Source organism: Rhea pennata, chromosome 13 (genome assembly GCF_028389875.1).
Source record: "Rhea pennata isolate bPtePen1 chromosome 13, bPtePen1.pri, whole genome shotgun sequence".
NCBI lineage: Eukaryota > Metazoa > Chordata > Aves > Rheiformes > Rheidae > Rhea > Rhea pennata.
In genome coordinates, this window is record NC_084675.1 from 3,162,064 (window position 1) to 3,173,040 (window position 10,977).

A 10,977-nucleotide genomic window follows, 5' to 3' on the forward strand; every position below is an offset into this window, starting at 1 on the left:
GGGCGCGTCCCTCCACCAGCAGCCTGATGACAGGACAGGACGGCATTTCCTGGATGCAGGCCAGATCTCTTTCCCTTGTGTTGGCTTTTGTGGTGTAAAAAGAGGAAGGCATGTGATGCCTGAGTGCTGACCTTTTTTTGCCCAGGAACAGCTCAGAAGGGGAGGCTCCTTAGCACCTCCTTCCTCCCAGGAAGATGAAGGCTTTGGCCTCTTGGACTGATGTCCAGTAACACATGCATACTAGATGGTTTCTTTTCTTCTTTTCCACCTCCCTGGGTTTCCTTAAATCCTCTGTCCTCAATCCACTTCTTGGTGCTCCCCGAGAAGTGACTCACCAGGCAGCTCCCAGCTGACCCTCGGCTCTGCAGCAGCCGTGCCATTCCTTGCCTTCCGGTTTGTAGCTCACTCCAGGCCCCGGTTGCTATCCTCTGCTGAGACACAAGAGGAAAACGCAGGCTTGGCCCCAGATCACTGCCATCGAGGTAGAGCCAAGGACTTAGTATGTGTGTGGGGGCAGCTGATACCTCCAGGCAACCTCTCCAGAGCTGGAGCTCTGACTCAGCGTGGCTGTGGCCCAGATAGGTTATGTGGAGGAGGGCTCCCACCTCTGCTCGTGCAGACAGACGAAACACTGATGCCCCTTTTCTTGGCGCATTTACATGCGTCTCCTCCACGGTATCAGCTGAGCCTGCTGGCCCCTTGGGATCTCACTGGAGCTGCTCTTTGGCTTTCTGTGTCTCTGCTGCAGGAAGGAGAGGTGCGTTCCAAGCCGCCTCCCTTCCCTCTGAAATCCTGGCGCCCTCCCCTCCGGCCAGCGTGCAGCCTCCAGCATCTGCTAAACGGAGGTTTGCTGCACTCAGCCCCTCTGTATTTTTGGCCCCTTTTCTGAGCTTCTCAGAAACGCATCCTTGTGTAGCACGCTGAGGGCAGAGGCAGCAGCCAGACCCCAGCCAGCGTCGTGTGGTTCTCCGGCGGTTCCAGTGAGATCACCATTTGTGCGGAGTGTAATGATTATTTTCATGTGCCAGCAAAATCTGAGACTCCCTAAGTACATTTCCATACGAAGAAGCTTAATAACATTCTCGGTTACCCTTTCCAATGTACGCTGGCATTTATCTTGGGGGGCAGGAGCGCTCTGCATCAGCTCGGTGCCGTCCCCATGGGCCAGTGGTGCAAAAGCGAGCGCGCTCGCTTGCTTCTTCTTTCTGTCGCAGTGATCTACAAGGCTCCCTCGCTGTAAAAAAAAAAGCTGCTGCTGGCTTGAAGGGCAGCGTGACTTTCTTTCGTCGCTGCCTGCCTGTCACATTGCCTCCCGTCTGCCCTTGACCACCCTGCAGACCTTTCAGCCCCGAGCTGACCGTGCTGCTCGCTCCTGCGGGGCTGCTTCTTACCCTTGCCGTGCTGCCTCTGTGCAAGCCTTCCCTGCCCTTTCGCTTCCTGCGGGAGCCACGGATGCAGGGGAGGGTTTGGGAGAGCTGTCACCACGGGCTCTGGGGAACGTTGGCGCAGATAATAACCGAGAGATTAAGCCGCAGCAGGGAAGCCCCTGCTTGGTGTGCTGCACAAATCAGGTCTCCGCACGTGGCTGAGCCAGTTCCCGTCAGCCCACGTGGAGGGGAGCAGTGCGGAGGAACGCTCTTTGGGGTCTTGCTGCAACGAGCATCTCCTGGGAGAGCCGGCTGCTGCTGCATGGCGCTGGCAGCAGACAGATCAGCTCAGGGAACGTGCTTTCCAGAAGAGGTTGTGAAATGCCACCATCTTCCAAGGTAGCATCCTTAACAGCCATGTCCAGCGGGGATCTGGAGGTCACAGTGGATTTCCTCACCGAAGTGGACAAGCTGGTGCAGCTCATTGAGTGTCCAATATTCACATGTAAGGCTCAAACCGACCGTTTCTAGCTGGCTTTGGAGCGGCTGAACGCGTGTTGCGGGGAGCTTGGGGAAGGGATGGCAAGTGCACGCAGCGTGTTCGCTCGCTCGGTCACCTCAGGCACGTCCCCTCCCCTCTCCTTCATCACAAGTGACAGCACTGCACAAATAAATAGAGCAGAAGTTATGAGACTTTTTGCTGTGAGCTGTGCCGAGACCTCCACTAGAGCTGTCTGTCAGGGGCGGGCACACTGGCAGGCTGCGGAGGAGGCAGCTTGCCCCGAATATATAGGTTAACAGAGCGAGCAGCATTGGCACAGAACAAAAGGATGGGAAAGGACAGGGGGAGCCTGGGCCAGACTGAACATCTCCGGTGGTGCATGTGTAGGGCATCAGCTGCAGAAAGCCACTCAAGGCCATGGCACCGCAAAGCAAATACCTTTGTACACGTGGGGATTTTATAGCGGAGTGGCACTGCGAGCAGTGCTGTGGCCCTTCTCTCCAAAGAAAGCAGCTCTTCTGGAAACAGGGAGTAAGCCCTCAGGAACTGAAGTGGAACACAACCTCCCACTTCTCCGTGAGCTGCTCGTGCCAGCTGAGCTGGCCACTCTGCGGGGGCCTGGCTGAGGACTCAGGGACACAGAGCTCAGGGGTGCTGTGCTGGGAGATGGGACAGGGAAGACGGAGTGGGAAGAAGTGAATTTGGGTATTTATGGGGTGATCCTTGGCTTTTGTTTTTCTCATACCAGCAAATGTGTTTGGTTGTCTCTTGGCCCAGGGAAAGCTAGCCCAGCCCCAGAGGGTGTGAGGGCAAGGGGTCCTTGCTGGGTTGAAGGTTGTACGTGTTTGAGGTGCTGAGCAATCCCACCTGCTGATTTGGTCCTGAAGCTTCTTCTCCCTCAAGACGATGAGGTGGGCTGGACATGGCCAACATTTGAAAATTTTCCAGAAAGGACTTTGGAAGAGAACTATGTAGCTCCAGGGCTAAAGAACATTTGGGGGAAGAGGGCTAAAGTAGATGGGCAGTGGAGACTTGGCCCGGTCCTTGGTCGTGTTGCCTGCTGTAGTATTAGAGGAAGAAGAAAGCTCTGTGCCCTTGGGTTCAGATCAGTTAGCAACTTGGTGTCCATCTTACCAGCCCAGTGTAGCAAAGGCAGTACAATTGCTTGATCTATGTCCCCCTTCGCCATCTCTAACGAAGGCACTCACCTCTTTTGGGGGTGCTCTGACGCTAGAGCTAGATGTGCTGTGGTTGTAGACCTGTTGGTTTTGCCTGTTCCATCCTTTCTTTGGGGGACTGAGTGCCTTGGGAAATCTTCTCCCAGTCCACCTTCCTCCCAGAGGTCATGTGAACTGAAAAGCGTCTCTGTGCTGAGCATCGCAAGGCAGGGTCTTCCTTGCTACCGGGAGGCTGCAGTGGCCCTGCATGTAGGGATACTCTAACCTCCTTCCCTGGTGCCTGCTCTCTCTTACAGCCAGGCTGTAGGAGGGGGCACTGGGTGATCTTGGTCCACAGGCCTGTCATTGAGGAATATGGGAATGGTTTCAAGGGGGAATTGTCCGCTGCTCGGAGGGGAACATCTACGGCCAGGCACAAAGTAGCTGCAGTGTGAAGTTTGGCAAGGGTAGCAGGTCTTGCTCCTGCCGCTCCCAGGAGAAGCCTGGGGTCCCTCAGGTCTGCAAGCTGAGGAGCAAAGAGTGATGGCAACATCAGCCCTCTGGGAAGTCCTGGGGTGCCAGGGAGGTATCTCCCAGAGCTGTGCCCACAACTATGGGTGTCACCACCAGAGGATAAGGCCACCTCCAGGACCCAGTGAAGGTGGTCACTGCAGGTCTCCCCTTTTCCATGTGTCATCCCAAGGCTGAAATTCCCACCATGTGCATCATATGAGTGTCTGTTCCCCTCCTGACTCACGGGGATGAATCACAGTGGTGGTTTTCTACAGCCCTGAGCTATTCCTGGGAGGTTCCCCACCTCACTCACCTTGATGTCCAAGTAGTGCCACCTCTGTGTAAGGGACAGAAATGTTCCTCTAGAGCAGCCTCCCTGGGCATAAGCCCTTTTGCAGGGGGACACCAGAGCTGCTATAACAAGCAGGAAATTAGACAGGGTTCTGATGATGGTGAGCGTTGTGTAGCGCCCACAGTACCTGCCCAAAGGGTGATGACTCAAATAAGCATAAACCAAGGAGACAAGAAGGCAGATGCAAAACCCACCCTGCCCTTGGCACATCTCTCCAGCGGACGCGCTCCTGCAGCGCCAGCCCCAGTGCTTCACGCCTGGCTGCTGAGCATCATCGCTCAGGCCATGCACAGCATGACCTTTGAATTTTGCCTTGTTGGCCCCGTTCCACCAGGACGCTGAGTCTGCAGAGCCCAGCCACACGTGCCTTGATGGGGCATCCTTACAGTGTGGCCTCAGGCTGTGTGCTTTTCCCCGAAGGTAGTGTTGGCATCAAGCCTTCCTGTCGGCTGTTCCTAAGCTCCTAGTGGGGCCGTGCTTGTGAACTTGAGCTTTGCATTTGCTGTGACAGCTGGATGGTGGTTCGTTTGCCCTAGGAGGCTCTGAAGCTGGAGCAGAATTGAGAAAACTCATGTGTTTGTGGGACAACAGATGCTGCAAAGCTATGTTAGATAGCCAAGATGTGGGGTCAGGGCTGTGGCAGCACCCATGTGCTGGGAAATGCACGCCTCTGGGCGCTGCGGAGGCAGCGTGTGCCCCATGCGGAGCACGGCCACGTGTCCAGCACACAGGTGTGCCAACCTGCTGTCGTGGGAGTTGCTCCACAGCCTGCATCCAGGACTGTGGCTCACTAGGCAGGGAGAGGGCGAAAAGGAGGGAGAGGGTCTTGGCTGATTTTGGGAATGGAGAAGGGGGTTGAGAAGGGTTGGGTTAAATTAAAAGGCCACCAGGCCACCAATCTGCTTGAAAGCTGCAGGCACTTCAGCAAAGGTGAGGAGGAAAGCTGGGCACTAAAAAGTGGTGGATCACTGGGACCTCTCAGCAGGAAGGGGAAGCAGGAGTTGGTGGGAAGCAGACAAAGGAGAGGAATTCGGCTTTGGCACAGAGCGGGAAGCATTGCTCTGTGATGCATGCTGCAACCCAGCCTCACAAGAAAGATGCTTAGCTCTCCAGTGCAGCAGCTGTGCAGGAGCTCAGCAAGCATGAGCGTTTCCAGGAGGCTGCTGCATCTCTGGCCTGGCTGGGGACAGGCAGGCCAAGGAACAGAGCGTCAGGCTGGGAGGTGGCCCTGCTGCGTGAGACCCTATGGCTGTAGGGGATGCCCTTACTCCTTCCTCAATCACAGCTGGGGAAACCGAGTCACCAGGAGGGTGGTGACTTGCTTCAGTCATTCAGCAGCTGGGATTTGACCCAGCTCACCTGCCACAGGAGACTGGTGCTCGTGGACCAATGCAGGGATTTGCAACCATGATTCGGCTGCTGGCCACTAAGAGTAGACTTTGTTTTCAAAGTAAGTGAATCACTGCCTGCCTTTACCTAGTGCTCATGCTCACGTTGGCCGGACAAATCGAATCGGCTGCCATCTGCAAAACACAGCATGGCCCAGGAGCCCGTGGATGTCTAGCCAGCCGGATGCCCTAGGTACTAGAAACTCTTCTCACAGCACCCTTTCTGCTGTGTCTGGCTGCCCAGGTGTCTGCAAGGCTGGGCTGGGCTTGCAGCTGGAATATGGCTCAGTTGTCGTTAGGACCCCAGAAGGAATCGAGTGTGGCTTCCTGCCCAAACTGCCCTGCAAACATACTGCTAAAATGAGTCCTAAAGGAAGGAGGGAAACGTACATCTTGTTATGGAGATAGGTCCTTCCATCTCTGAGTACCCCAAGGGATGGAGCAGGAAAGTTGTTTTCCCTTTGCTGAGCAACACTGTGCTCAAGCGTGAGTTGCTGTTAGGTGAGGAAGGGACAGGAGGTGCCCAAGGGTGATAGAAGAGGATCCCTTCCACTCCAGTGAGGCCATGGAAGAGTGTAACACAGCCCTCTTGGTGTGAGACACTTCAGGCTTCTAGGTTTGCTAATTGTGCAGGAGCTGAGGAGCAATCTCGTGTTGCAAATGTGTCTTTAGGTAGATAACATAGATCCCATAGCCTTGAGGCTGTGGGATGAGTGTCCTTTGCCCTGTTATAACAGGGATGGAGGACTGGGGAGCTGCTGCCCTCTCGGTAAGCTGTGGCTGAGGAGAGGGCTTTTTGGCGTTGGTGGGACACTGAGGCAGATGAGTGGAAAAGGTTGGATGGAGCAATGCTGGTGCCTGCTCAGGCCTTCTGGCAGAGGCTTGTAACCTCTCCAGGACCATCCAGCTGGGTTGGGAAGAGCGTGCTCAATCGGATGGAGGTGAAATGCTTCTCACTACCTCTTCACCTTCTTCCTCTCTGCTTCCAGATCTTCGCCTGCAGCTGCTGGACGTGAAGAACAACCCCTACTTGATCAAGGCTCTCTACGGCCTGCTGATGCTGCTGCCCCAGAGCAGTGCCTTCCAGCTCCTCTCCCACCGGCTGCAGTGCGTGCCCAACCCCGAGCTCATGCAGACTGCGTAAGTCCCCGGAGCAACCGGCCACCACGTGTGTGCAGTGGGCTCCTGTCCGAGATGGGCAACTGTCTGGCCGGGCCGGCGCTGTCTCCGCAGCGGCAGTACGAGGCTTCGCCCCACAGTGACAGCTCCTCTCCGGCCTTGCTAGAAAGCCAGGGTCAGGCGCACGGTCTGCTTTCGCACCGTGGCTCCTTTGTGGACGCGGCTGCTCCTTGCCCTGTGTCCGGGAGCGCTCGCTCGGGGTTTTTTGTCTATATTTGGTAACCCTGGGAGGGCTGTGCCTCATCCACAGGCATTTGGCATCCGAGATGGAAAATTTCACTTGTGGGGTCGCTATGGAAACAAGCAGAGCCATGAAGGAGGTTTACGGAGAGAGAAGGCACAGCTCCCAGCGGCTGCCACGGGGTGCTTAGGGAGCATCCCCGCGGGCCGCGGAGCCGAGCCGTTGTGGCTGGCCGGGCTGGTGGGCGTCCGCACGGGGTGACGGGCTCTGCCCACCCCAGCCTCAGCCCCTTGCCCAAAAAGGGACCGGTCACTCACGCACACATTGGCCGGGATGGCCCTGCCAGGCCAAGGCTGTCCATCCCGGACCAGCGATGGCCTTTTGAGGGCCCGCAGCAATGAGCACCACTCCGCTAGTGCTGCTCCATGGCAGCCTTGTTTCGGAGGGGGGGGACCGGTCCCGGTTAGCGAGGCGGAGGCAGAGAGCAGGGCTCGCTGCAATGCATTGCTCAGGCTGTGCTCGTGTGTGTGTTAGCGAGAGGCTGCAGGCTCTGCCCGGGCAGCGCTGGGGCAGGAGGAACATCTCCAGCCCTTTGCTGGAGGGTCCTGCTGGAGCAGGCCAGGCTGCAGGGAGCCCCAAGGACTGGGATATGGCCGGGGAGGCACAGACCAGCCTTCCACCCCACTTCTGCGCTTGCACGTGAGGTCTGTGAAGCCAAACAGGGCTGAGGAAGCACGGTGGGTTGCAGGTCTCCCGCCCACTGGGATCTCCAGCAGGTGATGTCTATGCCAGCTCCAGGACTTCCCCGGAGAGGGCTCTCGGGGTATTTCTAAATCCCTTCGTTCCAGCAGATCGCAAGGATTTGCTGCCTGGCTGGCCCTTTCCGGCTTGGCCAGACTACTCTGTCTGGCAGGAGGAGCTGCTCTTCAGGCCTTGGCTAATGAGCAAGGAAGGTGGCTCCCCCACGACGGCGCACGCCTCTGGATACATTAAAGGCTTGGTCTTCCTTTGCAAAGCTTTGGGGGAAAAAAAAGAAGAGTTCCCAAGATGTGCAGTTTTCTGAATTAAAACCCCACCAGCCTCCCTCCTTTCCTTTTAACTAGTCCCTTGGGCCGGCTTTTATCTGTCGCAGACTCCGGTGCTTGAGCTCATGCCCACAGCCCCGCACTTGATTTTAATTGGGGGGCGAGAGGGAGTTGCGCATGTGCTTATTTCCCCTTCTTTCTTTCTTTTTTTTTTTTTTTTTTTTTTATTTTTCCTCCTTTCTTCTTTGGCCCCGACAGCCGGGTTTTTAGCGCAATCAGAGCTGTCAGACAGCCCGAGCAGCTGATTAACTCTGACCTACATTGCTTTAAACGTTGGAGCCTGCGTCTGCGGCGGACGAGCCCGGGCTGCCCCCTCCGCGGGGAAAAGCGGGGGGTCAAGAGCGAGCCGCGGTGGGGAGGCATCAGCCCGCTGGCCCGAGCGGACGCACCCGGCCTGCGCTGGGCCCGGGGGCCGCGCGTGTGCCGGCTGCGCGGACGATGCTCCGGCCCGGGGAGCCTCTGCTGGGGCAGGAGCTCCTGCGTTTCGGGGCCGATTGCAGCCTGCTCCCGGGCAGGAGGCTCCTCAGCCCGGGCCGATGCCGGAGAGCGGTCCGGCGGAGGCGGCTCAGACACGTGGCATGGGCTCGGGGAGCGTTTCTGGACCGTTCCTCTGCTTTTGGCCGGAGCGGCCTGCGCCGGAGGGGTTAAACCTTCGGAGGCAGGGCGCCGTTCCGTCCCTCCGAGGCATATATTCAAGCAGAGGGTTTGGGTTTTTGTTGGGTTTTTTCCCCTCCCCAGCCCTGTAATCACCTTCATGCGCGTATGCGTTTGTGTGGTTTCTGCCCGGCCAAGTGCAGGGCTCCAGGGAGTGACCTCCAGCCCAAAAATATCCTGCCAAAGGGAAACCTCTCCTCCCATCAGCTCCTGTGCCGTGGTCCCTCCCTGCTCTGGCAGGAGCAGAACCAGCCTCCTCCGGCTCCCAAGTCCCTCTAATCCCAAGGAGAAAACCCTCTTTGGAGGTTTGGGATGGGCCCAATACCAGCTAAGGGACTGGGATTTTTCTCCTGCTCCGGTGGCATTTCCCGAATGATAGAGGCTCCTGTGAGAGCCTAGGTGGTGCCTCCAACCCTGCACCCTCTTTTTCTCCAGGGTTTTGTTTCCCAACCAGTGCAGACACCTTTGGGCTGAGCATGGTGGCCTCGATTGCTCAGGGAACGTCTCTCCTGCCCTGTGAACTGGTGCTACCACCAGTGCAGCTGGTGTGCAGAGTGGGCTGTTATGGGCGTGCAGGCCCCAAGGGACATGTCCAGGCTGTGGCCCAGCACCAGGACACCTCCATCCCCTCTGCAGATGTGCAAAGCGGGTCTGATCACGGCGTCCAGGCTGCAGGAGCAGGAGGGAGCTCCCCGGCACGGTGCATCTTCCCCGCGCATCCCTGGGCTCAGCATCCCCTTCCTGTCTTCTCTTTGCGTCGCTGGTTGTTTCCGCTGCCCTGGACCTGACCGCTGCTCGGAGCAGGGCAGCTCAGGAAGGGTGGTCCGGTCCCCGGCGCGGCTCCCGGATGCCAGGGCAACCTCCCAAACAGGAAAAGCCTCGCAGCCCGTGCTGCTCCTGCCTTGCCTTCCCCGGACACGGCGGTGAAGCTGCCTCCCAGGGCGCCCCGCGAGCACCTTCGGTAACGGAGCGAGACATAGGGTGATGCAGCCCAGCGCTGCCCGCTGCCGGCGCAGACGTGGCTGCTCCCCTCTCTCCTGTTCTAGGATCTTTTGGGCTCCAACCCAGTGGGACAACCAGTTCCCTTGGGAAGCAGGTCCTGGGAGGTATGGGGGGGGGGTTAATGGCTCTTTGGGGTGCCAGCCCCGGGGTCTGTCGAGGCCCGGCATCGGCCAGCACGGGTGCAGCTCCCTAGGTCTCGTGGCCAAGGAAGTGTTGGCAGCGCCGGTGGGGCCTCCTTCTTCGCCCTTATTGCCGGAGGGTCCCCTGCCCAGCCTGCCCCCGGCTCGGATGTGGGATGGAGGCAGGGAGGGCACCTGAGCAGCCTGGCGCAAGGCTCGCGCCGCCGGTTCCTCGCCCACCGCTGTCAACTTGGTTGCTTCAGCGTGGGCGTTGTAAGGAGAAGGCATCCTCGCCACCAGCCCGACGCCTGAGCCGATCGCAGCCGGGTTTCGCTCCTTAAGGACGGGCGGGAGGGCTCGGCGCTGCCTGCGAGTCGCTGCCGCGCGGCCGATACAAGGAGCGCCTGCCCTGCTCGCTCGCTCTCCGCTCACGCTCTGCTTCCTCCCCGCAGGGACGGCACAAAGTCTAGCGCAGGCTTCAAGAGGTCGGCGGCGTCCAACATCGACTACGCGGAGCTGCTGCAGCACTTCGAGAAGGTGCAGAACAAGCACCTGGAAGCACGGCACCAGCGGGCCGGCCGGGGAGAGCAGCTGGAGCGGCGGGTCGTCCTCTGAGCAGCCCCGGAGGCAGCCGCCGGCGCGCGCGCCACGGGACCGGGCCACGGGGACCGCGGTCGCCGCAGCCGGATCCGCAGGATCGGCTGGGTTTGATGGCAGCCGGAGAGGGGCGAGCGCTCGGCAAGGAGCGGGTTTCCCTGCGCGCACGTGTGTGCACGCGCGCGGGGGGGACCCCGGGCTGCGCCCGGCTTCTCCCAAACCTGACGCGAGCCGCAGCGGGCGCGCGGAGAAGCGTCGCCGGAGAACACGTGTTGTCTTCTCTTGCGACAGGGCCAGCCAAGTGCCCTCTGCTTCACTAGCGCCTTCCCCGTGACTGTCAGCTGAGGGCCCGGCCGCCGGCCGGCGCGCCCGGAGGGGAAACGCGCCGGGAAGAGAAGACACCGCGTGCTGCCCGCCGGAAAGACGAGCGCCCCGCGAGCTCGCGGGGCTGGCGGGACGCCGCGTCTCCGCTCGCCCGGCCCCGGGACTCGACGTTCCCCTCGGGCGGGTGCCGCTCGGGTGTCTCCGCTCGTTGTCCCGCGCGCGCGCGCGCACACGCGCAGCGGGCACTCGGGAGCTGCCCCCATCACCGCGTCCCGGCGCGGCTGAGCCGCTGGCGCTGCCCGGCCCCGGCCGAAGCCGTTCTTTGTTCCCGCGTTAAGCTCCCTGTGACGAAAATAAAAGCGCGATGCAGAGCACGGCCTCGCCGCGCTTTCGGATCCGGCCCGGCGGGGACTTTGGCCGCCGCTGCCCGGACCGCGCTTTCCTCCCGGCGCCGCTCCGAGGGCCGGAGCACAGTCCAAGCTCTCGCCGGCGGGCGCCCGAGGGTGAAACTCCGTCCGCCGTGGAGCGGGACGCTGTGATGTGGCGTTGCCGGCTGC

General features: G+C 59.7%; 1 protein-coding gene across 1 annotated transcript in view; it reads left to right on the forward strand.

The window, feature by feature from the left end:
- The window catches only part of VAC14 (VAC14 component of PIKFYVE complex), a 101,424-nt gene extending 90,633 nt beyond the window's left edge, over positions 1 to 10,791 (forward strand). The window contains exons 17-19 of the mRNA XM_062586645.1: positions 1,793 to 1,872; positions 6,269 to 6,419; positions 9,952 to 10,791. Of these exons, the coding sequence (XP_062442629.1) occupies positions 1,793 to 1,872; positions 6,269 to 6,419; positions 9,952 to 10,114 (394 nt within the window). The 3' untranslated portion in view covers positions 10,115 to 10,791. The remainder of the gene's footprint in view (positions 1 to 1,792; positions 1,873 to 6,268; positions 6,420 to 9,951) is intronic.
- The last annotated feature ends 186 nt before the right edge of the window (positions 10,792 to 10,977 follow it).